The following is a 26,956-nucleotide window of genomic DNA, read 5'->3' as shown; positions in this document are numbered from 1 at the left end:
GGTGTCCTATGGCCCCTCTCCTAGGTCGATGAGGTCTGCATCTGCCAGCACAACACCGCCGGCACCAACTGTGAACGCTGTGCACCCTTCTACAACAACAGGCCCTGGAAACCCGCAGATGACCAGGACCCCCATGAATGCCAAAGTATGAGCCTGGGATCACCCACCTCCCCTGCAGCAGCTGGGTGGGGTGCTGGCCCATCAGGGACACAAGGAGAATCTAGTCTTTATTATTTAAATCTAAACCTAATTGCATTCTGTAATTTAAGCTCTCCTTGCTCTTTGGGGAAGGAGAGGGTATTTGAGAAAGTATTTGAGTTGCATCTTCCCACAGCTCCTGGCCCTTCTCCTCAGCCAGGCCTGGAGGGACCACAATTTGGTCCATGCTTCTGATGCCACGTGCCTTTCGTGCTAACCACAGGTCCTCCTACTTCTGGCCTATCCAGTGTAGGACATACGTGGTTCCCTGTTGTCATTCTTTCTACTTCAGGTGTGCATCCAGAGTAGAAATCCATGGAATTAGATTCCTGGAGGCAGGGCCCTTCCCTGCATAAATGAGGGCAACAAAGATCCCAGGGCAGTGACCCAGAAGGAGACCCAGCAGGAGACCCAGCAGGTGGCAGTGGGGGAGGGTTGGCATGGGACCATTCAAAGGGCTCTCTCTTTGGCTCAACATGGGTATTATTCTTGGGTTAGTTCCCACGCTGGGAGTCAAGAGGCCTGAGTTCTCTATTTTCCTTTCTTACTGGCTATATAACCTGAAATAAATTACAAAAGCCTCCCTGGGCCTCAGTTTCCCTGTTTCCCAGACCTGAGCATCTTGCAGAGTTGCTGGGGATGCCAGTGAATTAGTGTGGAACGTGCTTTGTACATGGCAACGATGCTGGTCAAATGTCAGCCCTAGTAATCTCCTTTTGCAGGGTGTGACTGCAACGGACACTCAGAGACATGTCACTTCGACCCAGCCGTGTTTGCCGCCAGCCAGGGGGCACATGGAGGTGTGTGTGACAACTGCCAGCACCACACCGAGGGCAAGAACTGTGAACGATGTCAGCTGCACTATTTCCGGAACCGGCGTCCTGGTGCTCCCATTCAGGAGACCTGCCTCCGTGAGTAGGGGCTCCAGGGAGCCAAGCCATCATCTGTCTGTTAATCCCCATCTGTTCTGGGCTCAACAGAGCACATGTCCCTAAGGACACACAGGAAGCGTGAAGACTTGGTTGTGTGTCAGGACTTGTGGGCAATTGTTTTTAACTTAGCTGTGCCCTTCTAAGCAAGTCAGTGTGGTTTGCTCTTTATTTTTGTGCTTCCTCCAACATTAAGGACACCTCCATGGCAGGGGTTATTCTTGTATCCTTGGGCCCTAGCACAACGACAGACAAATAATTAATGCTCCAGGGATGTTTATTAAATGAACATGTAAGTCACCCAGGAGTGACTTAACACATCACAAAGGCCAGTGAGTTCATATGGGAGAGAGCAAAGAGACAGATGCACTCCGATCCTGGTGGGGTTCATCAGGTAAGACTTTCTCTAGGAAGAGTCTTTGTTTTGAAAGCCATGAAAGGGGCTTGGGTTTTGGGGTGGGAGAAAGTTGGTTCACTTCCTGTTGATATTATCTATTTATGGAAAGAGTGAGAAAATCTTGAGTTTGACTTCTGTTTCCAGCACTCGCTTGCTGTGTGACCTTGCGTATATTCTTTGAACATCTCTAAGCATCCTCACCTCTCAGGGTTATCGTGAGGATTACATAAGGTGAGAGGCAAGAGTGCCCAGCTCCGTGCTGGCCACAGGGTAGCTGTTCAGTCAATAATGCCAACCAAAACTTTTATAGTGCTTAACATGTGCCAAGCACTGTTCCACCTGCTTTACACTTACTCATTGATTCCTCATAAGAAGCTATGAGTGTTGTATAATTACCCCCATTTTATAGGTGAGAAAGCTGAGGCACAGAGGGATTAAATAACTCAACTAAGGTGGTAAGGTTGTAAGCCAGGAAGTGGTGGAACAAGGATTTGAACCAGGAAGCCTGGCTTCTAGAATGTGCTCTCTGCTTTTCTTCTTTGTCCCTCCTGCCGTGGCTGCCTTTGTCTCTCAGCCTGCGAGTGTGATCCAGATGGGGCAGTGCCAGGAGCGCCCTGTGACCCAGTGACCGGGCAGTGTGTGTGCAAGGAGCAAGTGCAGGGGGAACGCTGTGACCTGTGCAAGCCGGGATTTACAGGACTCACCTATGCCAACCCGCAGGGCTGCCACCGTGAGTAGGGGGCCCAGCCTGCCGTGGCGTGGGGCAGGCGGCCTGGGGCCACCAGGTCTGTGACTGGTCCCGCTCACTGAGCTGCGTGCCGGGTGCTTTGCCACTGGCTTCCAGCAGGTGACAGCACAGGCCTGAGGTGGAGGCTGGAACAGAGCCCTCCCGAGGGAGGGCAGGCAGGTGGCCCAGCAGCCAGGTGCGGGGACTGGTGGGAAAGTGTGGTGGCCTTATGAGTCAGCCAGGTTATCTGGAGGGAACGGCCCCGCCTCGTTCTTTTCCCAGGCTGTGCCCCTCCCTGATGCACGTCCTCTGGGGGTAAGATTTGGGTGGCCCGGCCCCCAGGCTCAGCAGCCCTCACTCCCGTGCAGGTTGTGACTGCAGCGTCCTGGGTACCCGGCGGGACATGCCGTGTGATGAGGAGAGTGGACGCTGCCTGTGTCTGCCCCACGTGGTGGGCCCCAAATGTGACCAGTGCGCTCGCTACCACTGGAAGCTGGCCAGCGGCCGGGGCTGCGAGCCATGTGCCTGCGACCTGCACAACTCCCTCAGCCCCCAGTGCCACCAGGTACATGGCGGGGTGGCCCATGTGCCCCTCAGCAAGGGAGGGCTCCCGCCCACCGGCCTCTGTCTCCCCTCCGCACTGCCCTTCTGGGTCTTTCCAAAGTCAGACTGGGCTGCTTCTGTCCGCCTTCCCCTGGGGAGGCTGCCAAATGTCCCTCCGTCCGTGGCTCTCAGCCTTTGGCAATGCCACATTCGCACACCTTCTGCAGGGCCGTCCCGGGCTTTGACTTCAGAGCTTGTGTCCTCGTGGGAGCCCTTGCTTTGGGGTGCACTGGGGAGTTCTGCTCCCTGACCGGTCTCTCCCCGCACAGTTCACAGGGCAGTGCCCCTGTCAGGAAGGGTTTGGTGGCCTGACCTGCAGCACTGCAGCCGTCCGCCAGTGTCCTGACAGGACCTACGGAGATGCAGCTATGGGATGCCGAGGTGTGCTCACTGAGTGGGGACGCGGAGGACATGGGGGGGTTATGTGCTCGGGTGGGCTCGTGGTGGGGACACGTGGGTCTGTGGTGTGGGAGGGCATCCCGTACTGGTGCACGGGGCAGTGGGGGGGGCCCTGGCAACCCATAGGAGCGCTCGCTCCCCACCGCTGCCCGGGGCTGACACCAGGCCGTCCCCGTGTCCCTATGTGCGCATGACAGGAGGGCTGCTTTGCTTCCCACTTCCCTGAGAAACCATTTCCCAGAAGCCATCTGCAGGAAACGTCCTCCTCTCCCTCTTCATAGACGGAGAAAGTGAGTCCTGAGGGGGGGGTCAGTTTGACGAGTAGTGACAAGGGCACGCAGACCTGAGTCTGTTCTCAGCTCTGTGACCTCGGGAGGAGTTGCTCCCCTCTTCAGGACTCAGTTTCCTCATCTGGGGAAGGGGCACATTGCCTCAGAGGCTTCATCTGTGAGAATGGGAAAACAAGCGTGTTAACTCTGCCACAGAGTGTGTGGTGAGGGTCAGAAGCGTAGGCGTGTGCCTGGTGAGTGAGGCTCAGAACAGTGCCTGGCACGTCGGAGGTGCTACGTAAGGGCTTGCTGTCATTACCATGATTTCATTCTGGCCTTGACAGTCTTATTCTAAGTGTGAAAGACCCTGAGGTCAGACCTCTTCTTTGGGCTTTCCCCACCAAACACCTGATCATCCTGACCCCCCGGCCTCTGACCATCATTTCTCCCACCTTAGCCTGTGACTGTGACTTCCGGGGAACGGAGGGACCAGGCTGCGACAAGGTCTCGGGCCGCTGTCTCTGCCGCCCTGGCTCGACCGGGCCTCGCTGCGACCAGTGCCAGCGAGGCTACTGTGACCGCTACCCGGTGTGTGTGGCCTGCCACCCCTGCTTCCAGACCTACGACGCCGGCCTCCGGGAGCGGGCCCTCCGCCTCAGCAGCCTCCGCAATGCCACCACCAGCCTGTGGCCCGGGCCGCGCCTGGAGGACCGCGGCCTGGCATCCCGGATGCTGGACACAAAGAACAAGCTGGAGCAGATCCAAGCCATCCTCGGCGGCGCCTCGGTCACGGAGCAGGAGGTGGCCCAGGTGGCCAATGCCATCGTCTCCATCAGGTCATTCCCCCTCCCTGCCGAGCCACGTGGCAGAAGAATGACGTGGGTCCACATAGGGGCTCCACTGGTCCTTCCTTACATCGGTTACAGCCCTTTACCGTCTACCAAGGCTTCTCACAGGCGCCTCTCTTTTCACTGTCACAACAGCCCTGGGAGGTTGGCGGGGTGCGTGTTATTCCCTGCGTCTTGCAGATGGGGAAACAGGCGCAGATAGGTGGCGTGATGGAGTCACGTGGCCACCGAGGGGCAGAGCGGGGGACCGGGAGCACAGGCACGAGCCCAAGTTCTGAGTTCTCTCAAGTGCCCGGTGCCGCCCGTGGGAGAGTCAGCTCTGCATTAGTCAACCTTGTGGAGGGCATCTGAGAGGCAGGGCTCTAAAAATAACTTGCGTTTGCCTTTGGAATGGGAGCAGTCCCACCCACAGTCCCCTCCTACTAGCAGAGGTGCCTTCTCAGTGAGGTTTCGTTCTGAAGTTTTTAGGAGTTTGCTTTCCCTGAGCACTTGCTGACTATGAGGGCCTGAGCCACCTAGGTGTGCCATTGACCTCGGTCTCAGAACTGAGTAGGGAGTCCGCAGGCAGTTGGTGGGCTGGGTGTGCAGGCCTGGAGGGGCTTTGCGGAAGGACGGTCCGTGCTGAGCAAAGCCCGGCCATGGAGAATGCGAGGCTGGTGGAGGGAATGGTGGTGGGTGGAGCTGCAAAGGGCCTGGGAGGGAGGAATGTCTGAAAGCTCAGCCGCGGTGGGTCAGGGCAGGTGACCCCCTTCAGGTGGAGACCACCAGTGGGCAGCAGCTACGGGAGCTCCGTGGGGAGGTGTGGGCTGCAGAAGAGAGACTCAGGAGCCTGGGGTACAGGTGGTGGCCGATGTCAGCCTGCAGGCAGCGGAGGAGGAGGAGGGGCTCAGGGGATCCTCCTCGTGGAAGCCGACGTGGGGAGGTGGAGGAAAGCTGGGACTGTTAGGGTCACACACGCCAAGGAGGGAGAGATTTTTATGGATCTGCCTGCATAGGGGTGGAGGGAGGTTGTGCTAGCTTTTGCCCAGCAGGATCCTCTCCAGCCTGTGGAGGCTCCCTTCTGTGGCTTTTGCTGACGGCCTCTCTTTTTCCTGACTCGGTAGCGATTTCTCCGAGGGGATGGCTGGCTCTGGGGAGGAAGCCCCCCTCCTGTATTTTAGTGGAAGCTTCTCTCCGACTTCAGGCAGACTCTCCAGGGCCTGCAGGTGGATTTGCCCCTAGAGGAGGAGACCTTGTCCCTCCCGGGAGACCTGGAGAATCTGGACAGAAGCTTCAATCGCCTCCTCGTTATGTATCAGAGCAAGAGGGAGCAGTTTGAAAAAATAAGCAGTGCCGATCCTTCAGGTGAGGAGGGGTACACAGACGCCACGCCGGGCCAGGCTTCATCTCCGTCTCCAGGCCTCCGGGTCCAGGGCCAGCTTGGTGCCCTCTCTTCTTCCCACAGAAGCCTTCCGGATGCTGACCGCGGCCCACCAGCGGTCGTCCCAGGCTGCTCAGCAGGTCGCGGACAGCTCCCGCTGGCTGCTCCAGCTCAGGGACAGCCGGAGAGAGGCGGAGAGGCTGGAACAGAAGCCGGGAGGAGGAGGAGGAGCCAGTGGCCCCCAGCTCGCGGCCCTGAGGCTGGAGATGGCTTCCTTGCCTGATCTGACACCCACCGTCAACAAGGTGACTCCTGTCATGGAGCCCCGCTTCCAGAGGCCCCCTGCCCCAGCTTGTCACTCACCAACTGTTGCTCCACATTCCCTCCTGGGGCCACGTGGACCTCCCACACCCCCGCCCATCCCAACCCTTGACCCCACATAGTGTGTTCAGCAGTTACCAAGGAAACAAGTTTCTGGTGCCCAAGTTGCCATGGAGATGTCTGGCTGCTTGTTTCCCAGGTGTGGGAGGGGAGTGATCACTGAGGAGGCTTGGGGACCCCCTCTGATGCCCCCATCTCTCCACAGCTCTGTGGGGGCTCCAGGGAGATGGCTTGCACCCCAGGAGCATGCCCTGGGGAGCTGTGTCCCCGAGACAACGGCACGGCCTGTGGCTCCCACTGCAGTGGTGCTCTCCCCAGGGCAGGTGGGGCCTTCCGGACGGCAGGGCAGGTGGCCGAGCAGCTGCGGGGCTTCAACGCCCAGCTCCAGCAGACCAGGCAGATGGTAGGTGTGGCTGAGGTGGGTTGGGCCCATGTAAGGGAGGCAGGGGGGACAGAGCCCCTGAGCAAGGCAGAGCTCCCATTTTGCAGCCAGGAGTCGAAAGCCCAGAGATGTCAGGTGACTTTCCCGTGGCCCTACAGCAAGTGAGAGATGGAGTTTGAGGCCAGTGTTTTTACATCATTTCTTCCGGGGCCAAACCAAGCTAGTTACAAAAGTTTCCTAGGTAGATCTTGGGTAGCAGGTGCCTACAGAACCCTCGGGGGCTGCTGAGAGGCCCTCCTGGGGCTTTAACCACTGCTGACCCATAGTGTGTGTCAGCAGATCAGGGCAGCCGAGGAAGCCACCTCGCAGGTGCAGTCGGATGCTCAGCGCCTGGAGATGCAGGTGAGCACCAGCCGCTCCCAGATGGAGGAGGACGTCACACGCACGCGGCTCCTCATCCAGCAGGTCCGGGACTTCCTCTCAGGTGAGCTGGCCTTCACCTTTCCCTGGGCTGATGTTTTGACTTCTGCCTGTCCTCAGTGCCCCATTCCCTGTCCCTCATCCCATTCATCAGTCAGCTACTTCCTTCCCTGGTCTCCATGCCCCTGGACCAGCCCCCGTCACTCACCTGGATGGCTGCACGGCCTGTAGGTGACCCCCCACCTCCTTCCTGCTCCCTCATAGCCCATTCTCAGCAGAACAGTCTGAAACATCTTTGAAAAATGTGTAAGCGGGGTCACATCCCGCTCATGCCTAAAATCCTTCACTGGCTTTCCCTTGTTCTTGGGATAAACTCTCAGCTCCTTACCATGGCCTCTGTTACCTCCTGGGTATGGCCTGTATCCTCTCCACTTTGCTCACAAACTGTCTTTGAACAGGCCAGGCTCTTGCCAGCCTCGGAGGCTCTTGCTGTTTGTTCCTCTGCCTGGGATGCTCTCTCTAAGGCTGCTGATTCTTGCCCTCCAGGTCTGAGTTTAAATATCTCCCTCGAGGGGCCTTTTCTGACCACCCCATCTGGTCATCCGCCTCCCCCATATTCCCCTCTGGAGTCTGACCTTCACTGCTCTACTCCGAGCCTGTGGTTGTTGAGCTCACCTGTCTACAAGTGTAATGTTTGTCTCCCCACTGGACTCTAAACTCCAAGAGGGCAGGGATGGCTGTCTGTCTTATGCACTGTGTCCCTGGCACTTAGCATAAGTCCAGGCCCAGAAAAGCACCCACTGTTGATTGAATGAATAAATGAACCCGATCTCCTCCCTTGCCACCTGGGGAGTGGGAAGGTCCCTGGACAGGACTCAGGAAATCTGTGGGACTTTGGGCAAGTTGTTTTCCTCTTTGCCTCATCTTTCGCTTCTGCCAACGGGGATGATAGTATTTTACAAGTTTATTCCGGGCGTCAAGCAACTGATGTAAAATGTGTTTTGAAAAATTAAAGATGCCTCAGGAATATGAACTGATATTATTAAATTTCTGGTCCCTGCCAGGGAATTTGCTTGGCTGGGAGCCCAGTTAACATGAGCTGAGGGCCTGGTGTAATGACAGCCGTTCTTCCTGCTACTATTGCGGTGCCTTTGCTTCGAGAGGCCAGAGCCCCCTCCTGGGTGCCGGTGGCAGGTTGGAGAGAAGCAGAGACAGGCCAGAGTTTGGTGATGGGACTCACAAATAAGGAAGACTTTCCCTGAGGGAAGCCGAGTAAGGCAGGCTAGGTGGCCCCCCATCCTGCATCAACCCCAGCTAGGGGGTGGTGGGATAGGAAGCCTGTCCTTGGGGTGCAGTCCGGGCTCCAATGAATGGGCAGGGAGTGGACGGGCTGCGGAGTCCCTGCTGTCTCCTCAGTTATGCTTGTGTCTCAGGTTGAGTCCTTGGACAGGATGAAGGGCAGAGAGAAGGAGCAGGGCCTGAGAGAGGCCTGGCCCCTGGGAGGGACCCGGGACAATTCTTACAGTCTCCATGGCTGTGGATTCTAATGTCCAGAGTCCTGCTGCAGGAGGCATGGGTACCAGCTGCTGTGGGCACGCAGGGTCACAGCGAGGGCGGGAGAGTGGAAGACCAATGGAGGAGGGAGGAGACACCATCTTTCTCAGGTCATCAAAGGAAGTGACAAAAATAATAGGTCAGGTTTACTGAGTTCTTACTAAGTGCCAGGCACTGTTCTAAGTGCTTCACATTATTTAATCCCTACTGCCTACCACTTTGCATGTGAGGACTCCAGATACAGGGAGGTTAAGAAACCTGCCTAAAAGCATCCAGCTTGGAGGCAGTACGGGTAGGGTTCACCTCACTCCGGAGTCCACACTCTAGATTATTGCGTTATGAGATGGACCAACTCCCAGCACCCCACCACCCATCTTGCTTCTTTGCCTTCGCTAATGTTTGTCCTCTCCCTGCATTGTCTCCCCTGCCCTGCCCCACCCCTCCCAACCTGGCTAATTCCTACACACCCTCTAAGGATCCCCTGGGTATCTCATTCTCCAGGAAGCTTTCCTGGACCTGTCAGACTGAGTTAGGTGCCCCTGTAACAGCCGTCCTAGCACCCTGATCTTACCCCCGTCACTCAGGGCTGTGCTTCCTTGTCCCACTAGATTTCAAGCTCCATGAGGGCAAGGACCGAGTCCAATCTGACTTGCAGTCTCAGCTCCCCACGTCCTGCTGCTCAGAGCAGTGAATGCTTGCTGAGCCCACCCTGAGACTCACAAGCCCATGAAACTGAGTGTAACTCAGACCAAGCCCACGGGTGCAGCTGAAGTGAAGCAGAACAAAGGAAGGGCAGGCGCTAGGTGAGGGTGTGCTTGCCGTAAGAGGCTTTCTAGGGAAGGCACATATAAGCCGTGTTGAGAGTAGGACTCTGGGTTAGGTGAGAGGTTGGTGGTCTCTATGGGGAGGTCCTTGTGAAAGCTTGTAATTGGGGAAGAGCCCACTTCATGCAACTCAGCCGCAATTATGCCTTGCGCTCCTGCGGTGTGCTGCTCTGGCCCCAAAAGGACATAGCAATAAAGAGGCATGGTTTCCACCTTCCAGGAATGTCCTTCCACCTGGCATGGGGAGGGGACTGGGTCTAGGACCTGTGTAGCCAGCTGGTGAGGAAACCTTTGATTGCAGAGTAAGGCTGGGTGGGCCCCAGAGGAGTTAAGTCCCAGGGCAAACTATCTGGGTGGGCGGGTGCCCCCTTCCCTACCATGTCAGTACCAGTGGAATCTGCAAAAGTGACCATGGGGAGGAGATGCCATCTCTGTACTTCTGACCTTACTCTCTGACCCAGAGTTGGATTGTGAAATTCTTGCTAAATTGATTGTTTCATATCATCCCTTGAGGTTGGGCATCGTGATTCCCATTTCACAGATCAGGAAACTGAGCTCAATGAAGCCAGTTGACTTGTCCCAGTTTGCTTGAATAGTAAAGAGGAGGCCCGAGACTGGAGCCCCTTCAATCATTCATTCAATGTACAAACAGAGTGCCTCCAAGTGCCATGCACTGTGCTAGGGGCTGGGCTATAGCTGTGGATGAAAGCCAGTCCCTGTCCTCATGTTGTTTACATTCTAGTGGGGAAATGACAGAAAACCCAATAAATGAGTTAAGTGTTCAGCACGTGGGTGGTGATAAATGTTAGGGAGAAAGATAAAGCTGAGAAGGAGGATAAGGAGTGTTGGCAGAAGGTAGAGGTTGCGATCCTAGATTGGATGGCCTGGGCTGGCTTCTCTCAGAAGGTGACACGTGAGCAAAGCCCAGGTAATCTTGATCTGCCTTTGCAAAAGCGAGCACTCTGCCCCAGAGGAGGGGCACGTGGAAGGGGTCTTACTGCCAAGGAAGCAGTTGCAGTTCCTGGCTGGTCTCCCCACCTTAGGGCTGATTATATCTGTGCTCCAGGCATTGTTCAGTACCAGCTGCCTGGTACCACCTCCTCCTCCCCAGCCTGCAGCTTCCTGTGGTGCCACTTAGTTGCCACAGCTGTGCCGACAGCCATCCTCCCGCGGCAGCGAGCCCGGAAATTCTCAGAGCAGGGCGCCTGAGTGTGCCTGGGAGGGAGTGGCAGCTCTCTTGGGCAGAGATGGCATGGAGGTGCTGCCCACGGGGGCTGCTCAGCCTGGAGAGGCCTCTGATCTTTGGGGAGGTGGCTGAGCTCCCCCATTCCGATGGATGGTTTGTCTTCCAGACCCTGACACCGACACAGCCACCATCCAGGAGGTCAGTGAGGCCGTGCTGGCCCTGTGGCTGCCCACAGACTCTGCCACAGTCCTGCAGAAGATGAATGAGATCCAGGCCATCGCAGCCAGGCTCCCCAACGTGGACCTGGTGCTTTCTCAGACCAAGCAGGACATCGCTCGGGCTCGCAGGCTCCAGGCTGAGGCTGAGCAGGCCAGGTGTGGCCCTGGGCCCTGAACTTCTCCCAGGATCGGGCTGGGGTTTTGCCCCCCAACTCTGTTGCTGGAAGCAAGAGAGGAACGTCTGCAAGTCAGAGGGGTGCCGAGGGCTGGGATACAGGAGGAGGCGCTTACCGTGGTGGGGGGGGGGGGATGGTGAAGTGATACACAGCATCCAGCTTAAACTTTACTCGGCACGGCCCCGTCTTCCTTATTGGAAACCGTCCCCAAAGGCTGCCTCAGACAACTTGCTTGGTGGGGTCCTGGGATGGAAAAACTACTGAGTTAATACTCGGCCTCTTATCTTGGCTGGAAAGGATATTCTCTGGACTGGGGAGTGAGTTGGACCCACATCTCTTCATTCACTGTGCACGCATTCTATTCCCCTCCCCCTTCCATTCCCCCGGCCCCAGGAGCCGAGCCCACACAGTGGAGGGCCAGGTGGAGGATGTGCTGGGGAACCTGCGACAGGGCACGCTGGCACTGCAGGAGGCCCGGGACACCATGCAAGGCACCCGCCGCTCCCTTCAGCTTATCCAAGACAGGGTTGCTGAGGTAGGCATTATGACTTCCTTCCCCCACTTGTGGGAATGAACATTCAGACTCAGGCGCAAGGCATAGAAGATGCCAGGAAGTGACCTGGGTGGAAACTGAGCTGGGGCCCTAAAGAAGGGAGCCTATGAACCTTGGGCCTGGCTTCAAGCCTTTGGTTTTCTGCTCTCGTGGCTGGTGCGGAAGCCAGGGTGGGTGGGCTCTGAGCTGCTGCAGGAGTGGGCGGGGAGGTGGTCAGCTGAGTTGGAGAAGGGGGAGGCCTGGATGCCAGGGGGTAGATAGAGGATTGGGATGGGTGTGATAGTGATGTCCTGGTTGTAGAGAGTTTTTGTGGCCTGATGAGTTGGAGGAGAGAAGAATGAAGGTCACTGCCTATGAGACCCACCCCAAACTCCGGGTCTCTTTTTCCACAAAGGTTCAGCAGGTGCTGGGGCCAGCGGAAAGACTGGTGACCGGCATGATGGAGCAGCTGGGTGGCTTCCGAGCACGGATGGAGGAGCTCAGCCACCGGGCCAGGCAGCAGCGGGCGCAGGCAGCCCAGGCCCAGCAGCTGGCAGAGGAAGCCAGCGAGCAGGCACTGAGTGCCCAGGAGGTACCTAGAAGGCAGAGTCAGCCCAAGCAAGCATGGCCAGCGGGAGCAGGAGACGACTCTGTACACTTTATAAGACCAGGGGCTCCAAAGCACTTTGAGTAACAGTTATTCTGAAATATCCAGCAGGGGCTTCAGGATTAAGGCACGCCTGGCCAGGCATCTGAATTCTCCCTCTGGCTGCCTTTGGTGGAGCTGGTTCAGGGATGCTGGAAAGAGCCGGTCCAATCCCTCTCCTTTCACAGATGAAGTGGTGACTCTGTCCAGACCTAAAGCTCATCTACAAAGGAGGTCTCTTGACACCTGATCCAGAGCTTGTCCCCTGTCGCGGTTATCCAGCCCAGACAGAAACTCTTGACTTAGCCCAACCTGAGCCCCATCACTGTCAGAATTAGATCAGAGAGAAGGTTGAAGAGCCAGTTTCAGTGTCTCCAGGGTACTGGTGGTCCCGGTACAATGGCCAAGCTGCCAAGCATACTATTAAGTGACAGCTGTGTACCTGGCCCTGCACTGGCACTGCAGATGAAGGGAGGGAAATACAGAAGTTAAGGTATGGCTTGTGGCCCAGGGGCTTTTATAGGCAGAATCAACCCATTGGGGATATTAGGAGGCACCTCATCTCTGTGTGCTGATTTGGGTTACATCAAGTCCTTCAGCCAAAGGTCTTCAGGACTTTGGATGATGATGATGTGGAGACTGTTCTTCCTTTTTCAGGGATTTGAGAGAATAAAGCAAAAATATGCTGAGTTGAAGGACCGGCTGGGTCGGAGCCCCATGCTGGGAGAGCAGGGCAGCCGGATCCTGAGCATCAAGACGGAGGCAGAGGAACTGTTTGGGGAAACCATGGAGATGATGGACAGGATGAAAGGTGAGGGAGTGGTCCAGGGCCTTGGACTTCAGGGCATCCCTGAAGGCTGCTCCCAACCCAGGGTTTCTGAGGCCTAATGTTTGGAGCTAGCAGTGCTAAGGCAGTGAGATCAATTGGGATTTCCTGAGCACCTACTAAGTACAAGGCATATAATGTGGCTTTGAGGCGTGTGGACATGTTCACAAAGACTAGGCCTGCCCTCAAGAGGCTCGCAATCCATTTTTCCTATTGGCCACCAGCTTCATGAAACTGTATTTAATAGCACAAGGAGGACTGTGATAAAAGCCTGAATGATAGGAGCTCTAGGGGCTCAGAGGATAAATAACGTCAGAGAGAAATGTTCAGAGAAGGTAATGTTCAAAAAAGATAAGATTTGAGGTGGGCCTGGGAGGATGTATAAGCCTGGAAGAGGCTGTGAGGAGGAGGAGAGACATCAAGACATGTTCTGAGGATGGAGGCGGGACCACCCAACTGGAGAGGAGGGTTGATGAGGAGAGAACAGGTGGGAGAGAAGTAGCATGGAGCCAGTGTGGCTGGTCCACGTGGCTGGCCCCGATGCCAGGAGGAGGTGGGTAGACTCAGCCCTGGAGGCAGTAGGAAACCATCCAAGGGTTTTGAATATGGCAAACCATAATGAAAGAAGCTTTCAAAAGGGTTCTGAGGTTCCTCGGAAAGGAGAACAGAGATTTCCAGGCTCAGTCTCTGAGATGTGATGATGGGGTCACTGCCCTGTGAATGACAAAACCAGAGTCTCTGTATTTTAGAGAAAGCTTTTGACAAAAATCTGTTTGGCTAGCTAGGTGGACACTATGGAGAAAGGTGGGCTGGCAAGTTGACAGTGGCTGTGGCCGGCCACAACTGAAGGGGGAGGCGAGAAGAGCTGACCTAGATAGAGGAGCCCAGGGCTGGGTCAGTGCACGCCCTGGCCCTGTCCATCAGTGTCTTGTATGAAGATTAAGAATTTGCTAATCAAATCTGAGGATGACAGGTAGTTAATACACTAGATAACAGAACTAGCATTCTAAGGCAGTCTCAGAAGTCTGAAAGGATGGGCTGAAACTAACAGGATAAAATTAAGTAAGGAGAAAAATTCTCTCTCACTCTGGCCTTGTTTGGACCTAAACTCACAAGTGTAGCTCAGGTGACGTCTGGCTTCTCAGTGGATAATGTACTAAACACTTTATAACCGGTTAGTGATAAACACGTATGAGCTGCTACTCACCTGAAAAAGACCCAAGAGTTTTGAGTAACTGTAAGCTTGATATAAGTCAGACGTGCCTTGCTCCTGCCAAAAGAGCTAATAAATGCAAAGCAGCCAAGACAAGGGGAGTAATTGCTCAAGGATGATATTAAAAATATTTAGTAACTGGTGTGTCCTGCACCTAACCAGCCAGAAAGGCTCAGGTTGTAGCACTGCAGCAAGCATTTACCTGCACCTACCAGCCAGAAAGGCTCAGGTTGTAGCATTGGAGCAAGCATTTACCTGCTTGCAGGAATTTACCTTTAATTGCAGGGTTATGGGGAGAAGCATGCTGAAGGAGCCTCTGGGGATGGGGGTCGGGGAACAGAACAGCAACTGTAAAAATTTCAGTATTTTATTAACCCATAGGTCCATGTGGGTACCCACTGGCTGAATGTCAGTCTGTTAATAACCCTGTTACACTCTGCTGATCTCCCAGGTGAGATCGAGTTCAATGGAGGCTACTACATCTTCAAAAGGGATACTGATGAACCCACACACTTGAGAGGGAGGGTGGCCAGGGTTGGGATGTAGGGAAGGCCTGGTGATTATATCAGATGAGGAGTGGATGAAGGAACTAGGGCGGTTTCATCTGGGGAAGATGGGGCCTCACACATGTGAAGGACTGCCATGTAGGAAACAGAAAGAATAGATTCCTACACCCCAGAAGACCGACCTGGGACAATTGGGTGGCAGCAAGATGTGCTCAGATTCTGGCTTAATGAGAAGACTTTTTAACAAGCAGAGCTGCCTAAAGTTGGAGCCTTGTGAGACAGTGCCCCCTGGCCCTATTCCTGGAAAGTTCAGGCTGAGGCTGGGTACCAGCTCTCATGAATGTGGTGCAGGGGGCTCCTGCCTAGGATGACACGGGGGACAGGCTAGATTAGATCACTTTGGAGTCCTTCACATCCTCCACACATAATCTGGTGGCGGTATGCGGAATGGACCGGAGGGGGAGGAATAGATTTATCTGGAGTGGCATTTTTGGGAAGAGACAATGGGGAGGAATTCTGGCCACCCAGCTCTTTTGCCCTGGTGCCCACCTGAGGAATCATTGGTGGGATGGCAGCTGTCTGGGTCCAACATAGTGGGTTTCTAATCTTGGTGCCAGTGGCCTCCCTCATCAGCCTGGGACAACTCTGCCTAGAGCAGAGGAGAAGAGTAGGGGCAGAGGATCCTTGGGGTAAGGGCTTCCTGGGTCTGGCCCCTGCCATGTTTCTCTAAGAGTGGGATGGGGGCTGGAGAGGCCTGAGGCTGGAGAGAGCTGCCTTAGGGGCCAGACTCCCTCAAGGTGGAGGTGATTTCTCCCGCAGATGCTGCATCCAGGTGGGTGGGAGGAGAAGGAAGGGTTGGGAGTCTTCAGGTTGGGAGTCTTCTCCCCAGCTCCTCTTCCTCCCCCTCCTGTTCCATCTGCCCTCAGACATGGAGTCGGAGCTGCTTCGGGGGAGCCAGGCCATCATGCTTCGCTCGGCGGACCTGACGGGGCTGGAGAAGCACGTGGAGCAGATCCGCAACCATATCAATGGGCGCGTGCTCTACTACGCCACCTGCAAGTGATGCGCCAGCGTCCAGCCTGTGGCCCTGCTCATCTGCCCTCTTTGCTTCTGGGGGCCAGACTGGCTTGGAATACTTTCCAGCTCCAGGAAAATTTTATGCAGCCTAAAGCACAGCCTGGACCACCCTGGTGTGCAGTTGTTAGGATTACTCTGGGCTGCAGCTGAGCCTGGGCTGATGGGACAACTACCATTGAGGGACAGAGATGGTGGAGGCGGGCCACATCATTGTAACCAGGAGCTCTCAAGTGGAGGGCGCTTGGCTGGGCAGTGTCCTTGCCCTTCATTCTCCATTGAGGCTGAATCCTGGACCAACACAGAAACATAACTAAAAATGATGTACAAGTGAAAAGCCCAATAAAAATCTATAGAAAGGAGCCTGGAGTTTCAAAGAGGGGAAATAGTCTGTCTCCCTGTGAAGTAAACATTTCTCATTTGTTTCTGTCTCCCATCTGGGGTTCCTGGGTGCTCCTCTGCTGAAGCCCGAGGCCTGGTGGTGGGTGAAGAATAGGCTGCCCCCACTCTGCTCAGTCTAGCGACTCATCACCCAGACTTAGGGAGACGGGGCCCTTTTGCTCCAGGAACTGATGGATTCTATCCTTGAGAGACCAGAGGAGGCATTTTCACCTCTGAACAACTATGCAGTTTCTCGTTTACAGAAGAAAATGTAGAAATCCAGAGACGGGAAGCAAGCTGTTCAAAATCACACAGCTCCTAGAGACAGAACTAAGACCAGACTCTGTGTCTCTAGAGATCTCAAAAAGAAGCTGTAAATGGATGTGTGTATGTGTGTGTGAATGTGTGTGCCGACAGATATGGAAATGGCACGAACGTTTGTGCGCTAACTGTGGCCCGGACACTGTGCTAGCATTTTATCTACATGAACTTCTTGGTCTTTATTGATCATAGTAATTATTTATTGAGCTCCATGCTAGATACATCATCTGCATTATCTCATGATATAAGTGGCACTGTTGTCGCCAAGTGAGGAAACCAAGGCACAAAAGGTTGAGTGACTCCCCCAAGGTCACGGATGTGGCAGGCAGGGCAGAGCTAGGCCTCAAACCCAAGTTCATCTATTACAGGCATTAGGAGGATGGCTGCTCAGGCTGGGCTGTCTGGGTTCCGGGGCACCTCTCCCAAGGGGTTGTTCTGAGAAGGAAATGAGTTGATGCGTGTAGCTCATGTCACCAGGTGCCTGGCCCACTGTGTGTCCCCCGACCACTCCTACCGTCGCTAGGTCCTACCTTACCTCAAGCTCTCCGTGCATTTTCCACTCCAGAAAGCCCAGAAGCCCCTGAGCTGCTTCTGACTTAGAGAAGAACCAAAGAAAGCCTCATAGAAAAAAATATGTTCATTTTATTCAGCACAACACAGAGCATGAAGCTGGAGGGAGCGGGAGACAAGAAAACTGGGAAGGGACAAGAACAACGTGCCTGATTTTCAGGGAGGGAAAGGGGAGCAGAAGCAGGATTTGAATTACTGGCTGAACGAACAGTCAGCTTCCAATTTTTATTCGACTGAGTGTGTGTGTAGAGGGCATCCGGCCAGGATAGTAATTCCTTACGGTACCTTGCCTCGGGTTTCTTTCTTTTTCATCTTGGAGGGTGTGGTCCTGCTTTTGGATGGGGGGGCAGGGAGGGAGGTGATCAGAAGAGTGCTGGGCGTAGGCTGGCTGGGTTTGGAGCTAATCCTGGAGTTAGGATTTGAACTTGGAGAGCTCACAAGCAGACCACGAAGCTGCCTTTCATTCATGCAGATGCACAGGCCACTCCATTAACGAGCCCATTCTGGCTATGAGGACGGAGGCTGGAGAGGCATGATCCAGCGTGTGTGCTGAGCGGGGAGTCTGGGTAGATGCTCCATGTGGCTTTGCTCGGAGATGGTGACGCAGCTTGGCCAGCCCATTAAGCTTTTCACGACAAACAACACAGACCTGGGTGAGAACTATCTACGGACACTGTGCAGAGCCACGGCACGTAGGGTTGGGGGCACGGAGCGGGCAGGCCAGGGAGACCTGGAAACCTCGGATGCCGCTCCTCCCACCCACAGCTTCGGCGAGGCCTCCACGCTTGGGGACTCACTCCTGGGCCTTCTGTGAGGGTCTGCCCCAGGTGGCAGCTGTCTGCTCCTTCTGATCAGGCCTTGCTCGGCTGGCTCTCCCTTCTTCCCACTGCAGCGTAGACTCCAGGTTTGGAAAGGCAGAGAAGAGGTGAATAGCTATCTCTCCTGCAGAAGAAGGGGGTTCAGGGTTGGGGGGGTGCTGTCGCCTCTGGTACCCCTCGGACCCCATCACTGAGACTCTGTGACTGCGATTTCCCCCTGAGCCCACAGCCCTGGCCCTCCTCCCTCTAGTTCCCTCACCTGAAAATTGTAGTGACACAGACACAGGCCCCAGGGATCACATAATGAGACAGACTCCCGTCTGCCCCACCCGGCAGTGGGAGCTGCCGCTGGCTTTAACTGGCACCATGACCTCCGATTTGAAGTTCCTGGAAAGGAAATGAAGTAGCAGGCTATAGAGTATTTGAGGAGGAAGGAGAGCCGGGATAATTCTCTGTGCCTGTGGCTGCCGCTCAGCCCTCCCTTTATGAGCTTCAGAAAGTATGAGCCTTTATAGAAAAGATGAATGAGATAACCAAGCCCCCAATGTCCCCCCAAAACACAGAGGCCCTGGAAACTCAAGGGATCTAACGCCCACCACTCACATCTACCCAGCTTTCTGCAGGCATTTATAATCCCTGTTGCCTCACTAAACTTTGACAGTACCTCTGTGGGGCAGGCTGAGCAGGTATGATCCAATCAACCCATTTTACAGATGAGCAAACTAGAAACAGAGATATGGATTGAAATGACAGTGGCCACACAGCTGGTGAGGGGTGGGGACAGGACTGGAGGCATTTCCCTTGACCCCCTCCTCCCCCTGCATCCAGAGCTCTTCCACCCTACAGAGCTGCCCCCAAATGGGAGAGGCTCTCTGGTCAGTTTCTTTCAGCTCCATTGCCTGAGTTCTTTCAGACCCAGGCTGAGCAGGGCTAGGCCTTGGGCTTTGGCTGAAAATACGTACTGTTTTCTGTTGGCCCTTTTGAGGAGCGTGGGCTCAGAGCAGTAGGAGGACTTCCCTTTGGTCCCGACACTCAGGCAGCTGGAACAGCAGCCGCAGGGCCCGACGGCCAGGGGCCCCTGCTGCATGGGCACGAGGCTGCTGCTGATGCGGAGGGAGCCGTGGATCAGGCAGTTGAGGGACCTGCCCCCAGGGGCAGTGGGCAGGGGGCCATGCTGGCAGGGCAGCCGGGTCAGGGCAGGGAGGGCCACACTCTGGTCCAGGGCGGGTGCCTCGGTGATGGTGATCTCAGGGGAGCTGGGTCTTGAGGCTTCAGAGGCTTGAGTGATGGGTGGCCTGTGCTCCACCTCCGGGCGGACACCTGGGCTGTGCAGGTTCATGTGCAGCTTCCTCATGTGGTGGACCACGGCTGCTGCGTTGAAGGCTTGCTGAGGAGATACGAGACCAGTCTCTGGCCGTCTCCGTCTTCAGAGGGCCGTAAGGCTTAAGCTTTCCCTTTGCCCTGCGACCTCTTGAAACCGACGTGTGCACTTCTCATTTCAGAGAGGGTTCAGGGAACTCCAGGGTCTGCTGGGAGACCCCAGGGAAAGCCCCTACCCCAGCTGCCCCAGCCCAGCCTCCAGGGCCTAGACAGCCTGCCCGCCTCCAGGAGAGGACAACTCACCCTCCACTTGCTCTTGGCAAAGTTCTTCTGGATCTGGAGGCTGACTGACGGGTAGATGTCCCGGTGGAGGGCTGTGTTTCCATTAATCCTGTGGACGTGGAGGGGACTCCTGGCTAGTGGTGGTTACAGGGACTCAGCCAGGGGTTGGGCAGGGGGCTGGGCATAGGGTAAACTGAGTGGACTGCCTCAGGACAAGGGCAGCCGGAGCTAGGAAAGGGCTGGAGCCAGGGCTCCTCTTTCCTCCGGGCAGGTCATAGGGGGCCTATGCTTTAGAAACTTGCTTTAGAGCTGGTGGGCAACCTATAGCCTGTGGGCCAAATCTACTCATTGCCTGCTTTTGTAAATAAGATCTTGCTGGGACACAGACGCGCCCATTCATTCAGCTATGGGCTATGCTGCTTCCGAGCTGCAATGGGAGGATTGAGTAGTTGCCATGGAGATGATATGGCCAGCAAAGCCTAAAATATTTACTATCTGGCACTTTACAGAAAAAAAGTTTACTGACCCTATCCCCCCACCCCATGTCAGAGGGCGTTTGGGCTGTCACCATCCTTTGGCTCAAAACTTTGCTCAGAACCCACCTTCTCCTGCAAACTTTCCTCAGTAAGGCCACCCAATACAGGCTGCCCTTTTCTTGTCCCCTCAGCCTGTTATTCATCCATCTCTAAGTGTCCCTCAGACACTTGCCACGTACACAGTACTTTCTAGGTACTAAGGGACCCAGAGAAGTAACAGACGTAGCCCTGATCGCTAGGGGCTTACAGTGTAGGTTTGAAGCCTTGTTTCATTCCATGAACTAGAGTAATTCATGGTGAGCTGTGTAATGGATAAGGAAAGATGGGGAGGTCTGTCCAGATTGCAGGAGGCAGGGCTTTAGAGAAGGACAAAAACTGCTCTGGATCCTGAAGAATGCTACATCCAATGCAGGGTATTCGATGTGGTGAGAATGGTACGACCCAAGGTATAATTTGGGAAAAACTTGGTTTAGAAGGAGGGGGAGGGCAGGGAGAGAAATATAGCTATTAGGCCTTTCTGGAATACAGAAGGTACGCTGGAAATCCTGAGAAATGAAGTTGGAGGTAACGGGTCAGGCCAGATTAGGGAAAACCAAGATTTGCTGTGGTGGGAATTGGGGAGCTTGTAAATTTTCCAGCAGGGGTGTAGCATGAAAAAAGAAGAGTTTCAAGACTTTATTTACCTGCTTTACCAATTGGTTGCTTTGTGATTGTTCTCAAAGCACCTTGCATGGAACAGACTTTGACCCCAGAGTAAAATGATGCTCTTAAGGACAGGGCAAAGTTACCTGTCTAGTTGCATCTGCCTCCTGAACTTGACTAGATGACCCAGCTGCCACCATTGAGTCAGAATCCACTTAATTAAATGATATTTTCTTCTCTAGCTGGGTCTGTTCTGTGCCCTTTGGATGTCACACAGTAAACAGCTACGGCAAGCAGACTCCAGGGAAACACGCTGAGAACGAGTCAGCATGGTGTTTGCGGAACGACAGGTGAGGGTCTAGAGCCCATCCCCCATTCCTCACTCACCAGGGGTGCCTCAAGGCCTTCTCACAGGTGTACCGCTCATTCGGGTCCTTCTCCAGCAGGCGGCAAATAAAATCCTTGGCTGAGGGAGCAATCAAAGATACAACAGATAAGGACCAGATTTCATGACTGATGGAAATGCACTTCCAGGCTGGTGGGTGGCACTGAAAGCACCTTTAGCTCATCTTCCAAAGAGGCAATTTTAAGAGTCTTGAAAGAGAGAAAAAACCAAACCACCTGACAACAACCCACCACAAGCCACCAGAAAGGCTCTATGCAGCCGTGTCACCCACCCAACACTGTAGATACATCTCTGGGCACGAGGCACCAACGTGCCTGATGCCATGCAGGTGCACATTTGCACCAGTCAGGGGCCAGCACCGTACATGGGCACACGTGTGAATGCTAGCTTATCCCAGCTCTGATCCCCACTTAATGGACCCAACGACAAATACTGATAACCTTCCCACACACAGACATTGCAGACTCCTGATCTTGATATGTGAAAGGCAAAACTTGGCTTTGGTTTTGCCACTCCTGCCTGGAACACTCCCCTGAGCCTGGCTCTGCCCTCCTGGCCCCTCATCTGAACCACCTCCCCTGCTTTTACCAGACATACTGCGGTTCTGCCTCCAGGAAAACAAAAGCATGAACCTGAATTGTGAATCACTTCCTTGGCCTTTGACCCAGATAAAGATTTCTCCACTATCCTTGGAGCCTGTTCTGTTAGATTCCCCAGGGACTGTCATGAGCCAGGACTGTCATCCTTTGTTAAGCTCTTGTCTCTTGGCAGCCTCTGCCTTGAGCCTGTTATTTTGTCCTTCACACTGGCTGGTCTTACCTGACTCAGAAATGTCATCCCAGAACGGAGACTCAAACTCATAGTAGCCCTCCTTGATTTTCTCAAAAAGCTTAGACTCAGTGTCTTCATAGAAGGGGGGATACCCACACAGCCTGCAGTGGAATAGGAAGGTACACGCTGCTGAACGACCCCATCCTCCCTGGGCCAACCTCTCCCCACTGTCCAGCCTCCCACTATATACACAGGCAGGCAACATAAAGTTCCCCACCAGCAGTGTGACCAGGACATGGGTCTACCTCTGATTCAGGAATGATGCAGGTTCTTTCAAGTGTTTATGCAGGAGTCAAAGCTCTGAACAGGCCACCCTGAAAGGCCTCTTTGTACATTATCTCCCCCAAACCCTCACCACCTCTCCACATACTTCCCCTGACTCTCAGATGACATATAAACTATTTTTAAGAAGGATGGTAGAAATGTCCACTTGAATGTAAGTTTAATGAGGGATGTTTTAGGCTCCTTTGTTCGTCATTCTTCAGTACCTAAACCACTGATTGGCACAGAGCAGACAGTCAATGAATATTTGTTGAGTAGATGAATGAAGAGAAGCATTATTCAACATAAGCTGAGGAAATAGAGAAATGCGCCCACACTAAGGCGTAAATGACTAATCGCAGGTTATTTTCCTAAGAGCAAAGTTTGCTATAGGTGAGAAGGGATGCTGGGGAAGAGGCGGTGAGCGGGTTTGGAAGGGAGAGCCTGAGAATGTGTGGAGAGGAGCGGTTACAAGGGTCGGGTTCATCCAGGCCATCATTTTGCCTTGGGCTGACGTTGCCAGGAGAGAAATCTGAGATGTGAACATTTTGCCCACTTGGCTTCTAAGCTTAGCTTGGCTTCTCCCTCTTTTATTGCTCATTCCACAGCCACAGAGTGGGACTCAATACATTTATATACAGTAAATGGGGGTGGGGTGCTTAAAGAGGGAGTGCCATGTGGCTGAACAGTGGGTTCACACTGAGCTCTGTTTTTATAGCCTGGTGGAGATCAGGACAAGAGCCTTTGGAGCTGTGTGCGTAAGTGTGTGTGTGTACGCACGTGTGTGTGTGCATGTGTACATGCACGTGCTTTGGAGGTGGATGCTGCTCAAGGAGCTGAGATGGGGAGGAGAGAAGAAAGGGTGAGCAGGCTCTGAGGTTCCTCAGGAACTGAGCCAATGCCAGCTTCTACTCACAATATGTAAGTGATGACGCCAATGGACCAGCAATCCACAGCCTTGCTGTAGGGTTTCTGGGCCAACACTTCTGGAGCTGCAGCAAACCAAAGGCAGAGTCAAAGCTGAGCAGGGGCAAGAGAAAAAGCTGAGGAGTGAGGGACAAATGTCAGGAAGCAGCTTAGCGAAGAGGACTAGGGTAGCGCCTGGGATAGTGTTGTTTTTTAAGACTGAAAATTCCCCTAGGGCAGGGACTGTGTCTTTCCCAGCAGACTAAATCTTCCTCCATCAGACTGAAAGTTCCCATGACAGGGCCTATGACTCCCCCATCAGACTGGGGATCTCCAGGGCTATGTTTTCCCCATTAGACTGAGTACTCTCTGGAGGCAGGGCTTATATCTCCCCACTCAGATGGGGGACCCCCAGTACAGGCACCTTGTGCCTCCTTTCAGACAGGGAAATCTGCAAGGTGAAGGCTGTCTCTCCCACTAGATTGGGATCTCCCTGAAAGCAGAAGTTCCATTAATTGAGGACTTCCATTGAGTAGTAACTGTCCCATCAGTCTCTGTTACCTTCTGAGGGCAGGGCTTAGTCTACCCCATCAGATCAAGAGCTCCGTGAGGGAATGGGCCATGTCTTCCTCTGATTGGGAGCCCTAGGGCAGTAGTGAGCTGCCGTCTGCATTTATCCCAGATACCAGGGATTTGTATCCAATGGACTCAATACGTGCTGGTAAGTGACCAACCTCTCTTTTGGGGAGAGAGAAGATTCCCTCTGTTGAGTCAGGGTTCTGCTTCCCACTCACAACCCCAACCAGGTGATGAGTGGCTAAGAGGGAAGGGGCAGTAGTGGATGCTCTGAGTTTTGGCTTTCTCCCTCCTAGATCCCATGAATGCTCTCTCCTGGTACCCCGCCTGCTCTCACCTTTTGGGGGGCCCTGGAAGCCTAAAGGGCTGTTAGGCAGGAGGTCCCACTTCTGCCAGTTTCCTAGGGTATTTTCTTGGCTATATTTTGGGACCCATATTTGAGTTCCTCAGATTCAAACACAACACTGTGCCTCCAGGATACCACTAGTTGGGGGGCTGAGGTCTTCTCCAGACTAGGAGAAAGTAGAAGGAGGCCTAGTGGCCAACCTCTCACCAACCTGTCAGCAATTTACTGATCTCTGGGTTTGTGATCCTTTCTCTGTGTCTGGTCTAGATAAAGGCAGGAAGTCTATCTGCAAAAGTGAGAGCAAAAGTATAGACAGGAGAAGTGGGAAGGCTCAGCAGTAGGATGTCTTTGAAGATGTAGGATTTCTGAGCAGGAGAGGTAGTTCCAGATGGATTGGCTGGCCCTAAACCTCATAAGTGACTGTACTACTAGGATCACCCCTGAAATTGAACCCTGTCTCCTTACAACAATCCTTCTTCATGAATAACATCCATGTGGTGGAATGTAGCCAACTGGTCAACCTCCCTTCTGTTCCTAGACTCACCCACATAGCCTGGGGTCCCACAGGCAGTGGACATGACACCATTCTGCTCCATCTTGGAGAGACCAAAGTCTGTGATCATGATCTTAGAATTTTCCTCAGGGGTGAGGTACAGCAGGTTTTCAGGCTATGGGAGAAGAGAAATATCATGTAATGCAGGATATAATCACCTGAAACAAGCATCACTTTCCTTCCCCCGATATATAATTTCTTAGGGAGCTGCATCCTGTGCTCCTGACTTCAAAGCCAGACTAATCTCCCTCCATTCTTCCTTCCTTCTTGCTACCGGACCTTCAACCCCTCTAACCCAGCACCTTGAGTTTTGGTTTTGGCCCTGACTTTGCTTAGCTTTATAACTATTAATGTACTAACCCTTCCCTCTCCTCATCCCTAACTACCCTAAGACTGTTTTGCTTGTTGAGGAAACCAACCCTTAGTTTATTTTCTCTGATCTCTCTAAAGTCTGGTAGGTGTCTGTTGCAATGTTGACTTTCAATAAGTGTTTATTAAATTTGACTGTGGCTAAATTCAAGAAATGTGTGGATTATTTTGGTATCCTAGTAGGGTGAGGCTTAGTGAAAAGTTCAGGAAAAGGCTGAGGTGCAAATGAACAATGATTGTTCAGTCACCCAAGATTTGTTTTAGAATCTGAGGGATGAGCTAGTCTAACCCTCTCATTTTACAGAGCTTAGACTTCCCATGACTCATGCAGCTTCTTAAAGGGTCATTCCCTGTTTCCCACTGAGGGCCCCGCCTTGGCACCTTTAAGTCTCTGTGGACGATGCCATTCTCGTGGAGGTATTTCACTGCTGACAACACCTGCTGGATCACCAGGCTGGCATCCTTCTCTGTGTAGACACCCCTTTCCAGAATCCGGTCAAAGAGCTCCCCACCAGAAACACTGTGGGCACAGGGGCAAGTGCAGGAATCCAGTACTTATTTCAGGTCAAAGGGACATGAATTCATTTGTTCTGTAGCCCTGGGGACACAGCTGTGGTGGAACAGGCAAGTGCCCACAGACTGTGATTCGAGGGGTGCAGGGAGAACTACTCCAACCTCAGAACACATTCTTTGGGTACCTGGAATGATATCACTAGGGAGTCATTTATTTGGGCCAACCATTGACCTCTCCCTGGAAACTTTTTTTTTTTTTTTAATTATTTGCTTTATTTTTTATTTATTTATTTATTTATTTATTTATTTATTTATTTATTTATTTATTTATTTATTTATTTATTTATTTATTTATTTATTTATTTATTTATTTATTTATTTATTTATTTATTTATTGCTGTGTTGCGTCTTCGTTTCTGTGTGAGGACTTTCTCTAGTTGCGGCAAGTGGGGGCCACTCTTCATCACGGTGCGCGGGCATTTCACTATCGCGGCCTCTCTTGTTGCGGAGCACAGGCTCCAGACGCGCAGGCTCAGTAGTTGTGGCTCACGGGCCTAGTTGCTCCGCGGCATGTGGGATCTTCCCAGACCAGGGCTTGAAACCGTGTCCCCTGCATTGGCAGGCAGATTCTCAACCACTGCGCCACCAGGGAAGCCCTGGAAACGTTTTTTTAAAATGCAAAATGCCTCTGGTTAGGGTTTTGCAAGAAGCCAATAATCAACTAACACAACATTGTAAATCAACTATACGTCAAAAAAAAAAAAAAAAAAAAAGGAAGCCAATAATTGCTTCCTGTGGACACATTTCTTAGCTGTCTTCTTTCCTGGCCTAGGACACAGGAAGCCATGATGCAAGGGAGAGGTGAAGCTGAAATCAGACAAAGTAGGAAAGAGAAGGAAGTGCAGATGAGGTTAACTGGGCTTATGCCAGGATTTCTTTCCTCATTTTGGAAAGTTGAGCTACCTAAAGCTGAAATTATGAGGTAGAGTCATATAGTGACTCTAATAGTAATAGTGTTTTTAGGCTCACATGGTATGGTATCTGAGGATTCAGAGGAGCTTTAAGATCAGGTCCAACCCCCATGTCCTGAATGTTCTCTCCATTATTTTTGCCAAGTTTTCTAGACAGTACTGGAACACATCAGTGGCAGAGAACTCACTCCCTCCTAAGACAGACTGTTTTATTTTTTGTCACTTTCTTACTATTTCCATATATTATGATGCAACCTGATTCCCTGTAGTTTCTGCAAGTGACACTGGTTGTGAATATGCACACATGACAGCACCATGCAGCAATAAGGAAGTAGAATTTTTCTAATCAAAATGCACACCATCCTACTCCTTTTGTTTCTGTCCTGAAGCTCTGGGCTCTGCTATGGGAGCTAGAGGCCCATGAGAAAGATACTCTTTGTACACAGGTATGAATTCCTGACTCAGACTGTCCTGGGTCCTGCCCATCTAAACCTGCCCACCTTCCTACCTGGATGACTGTGTGCTAATTCTGTTGACTTGGCCTCATTAAGGTGCCACACGGTCCCTGCTTACTTGTTAGTGCTGCTCTGGGCCCCTCCAAGTTCACTCCCTTGACTGCTTGCTACCACTATTCACTGGGCCTCAGGTGAGCCCAGGAGTTAATAGCCTGAGTTAGCTCATTAAAA

The 26,956-nt window shown here is 53.2% G+C and overlaps 2 protein-coding genes across 2 annotated transcripts in view; one reads left to right on the top strand and one right to left on the bottom strand.

Moving 5' to 3' along the window:
* LAMB3 (laminin subunit beta 3) overlaps positions 1-16,030 on the top strand; it is a 41,069-nt gene extending 25,039 nt beyond the window's left edge. Inside the window, exons 9-23 of the mRNA XM_061187494.1 lie at positions 25-145; positions 921-1,109; positions 2,099-2,254; positions 2,620-2,816; positions 3,124-3,235; positions 3,980-4,358; positions 5,554-5,714; positions 5,815-6,035; positions 6,317-6,514; positions 6,833-6,977; positions 10,644-10,851; positions 11,265-11,406; positions 11,819-11,995; positions 12,707-12,860; positions 15,521-16,030. Coding sequence (XP_061043477.1) covers positions 25-145; positions 921-1,109; positions 2,099-2,254; positions 2,620-2,816; positions 3,124-3,235; positions 3,980-4,358; positions 5,554-5,714; positions 5,815-6,035; positions 6,317-6,514; positions 6,833-6,977; positions 10,644-10,851; positions 11,265-11,406; positions 11,819-11,995; positions 12,707-12,860; positions 15,521-15,657 — 2,697 coding nt within the window. The 3' untranslated portion in view covers positions 15,658-16,030. The remainder of the gene's footprint in view (positions 1-24; positions 146-920; positions 1,110-2,098; positions 2,255-2,619; positions 2,817-3,123; positions 3,236-3,979; positions 4,359-5,553; positions 5,715-5,814; positions 6,036-6,316; positions 6,515-6,832; positions 6,978-10,643; positions 10,852-11,264; positions 11,407-11,818; positions 11,996-12,706; positions 12,861-15,520) is intronic.
* Positions 16,031-18,022: 1,992 nt separating this feature from the next.
* Positions 18,023-26,956, bottom strand: part of CAMK1G (calcium/calmodulin dependent protein kinase IG) — a 28,460-nt gene continuing 19,526 nt past the window's right edge. Inside the window, exons 5-12 of the mRNA XM_061185540.1 lie at positions 25,168-25,306; positions 24,409-24,532; positions 22,953-23,028; positions 21,764-21,876; positions 20,926-21,004; positions 19,382-19,469; positions 18,721-19,145; positions 18,023-18,145 (exon numbers count right to left, since the gene is read on the bottom strand). Coding sequence (XP_061041523.1) covers positions 18,055-18,145; positions 18,721-19,145; positions 19,382-19,469; positions 20,926-21,004; positions 21,764-21,876; positions 22,953-23,028; positions 24,409-24,532; positions 25,168-25,306 — 1,135 coding nt within the window. The 3' untranslated portion in view covers positions 18,023-18,054. The remainder of the gene's footprint in view (positions 18,146-18,720; positions 19,146-19,381; positions 19,470-20,925; positions 21,005-21,763; positions 21,877-22,952; positions 23,029-24,408; positions 24,533-25,167; positions 25,307-26,956) is intronic.

The sequence above is a fragment of the Eubalaena glacialis genome, chromosome 3, assembly GCF_028564815.1.
Source record: "Eubalaena glacialis isolate mEubGla1 chromosome 3, mEubGla1.1.hap2.+ XY, whole genome shotgun sequence".
Taxonomy (NCBI): Eukaryota; Metazoa; Chordata; class Mammalia; order Artiodactyla; family Balaenidae; genus Eubalaena; species Eubalaena glacialis.
Note: the sequence above shows the minus strand (reverse complement) of the source record. Positions and strands in the feature narration are given on the sequence as shown.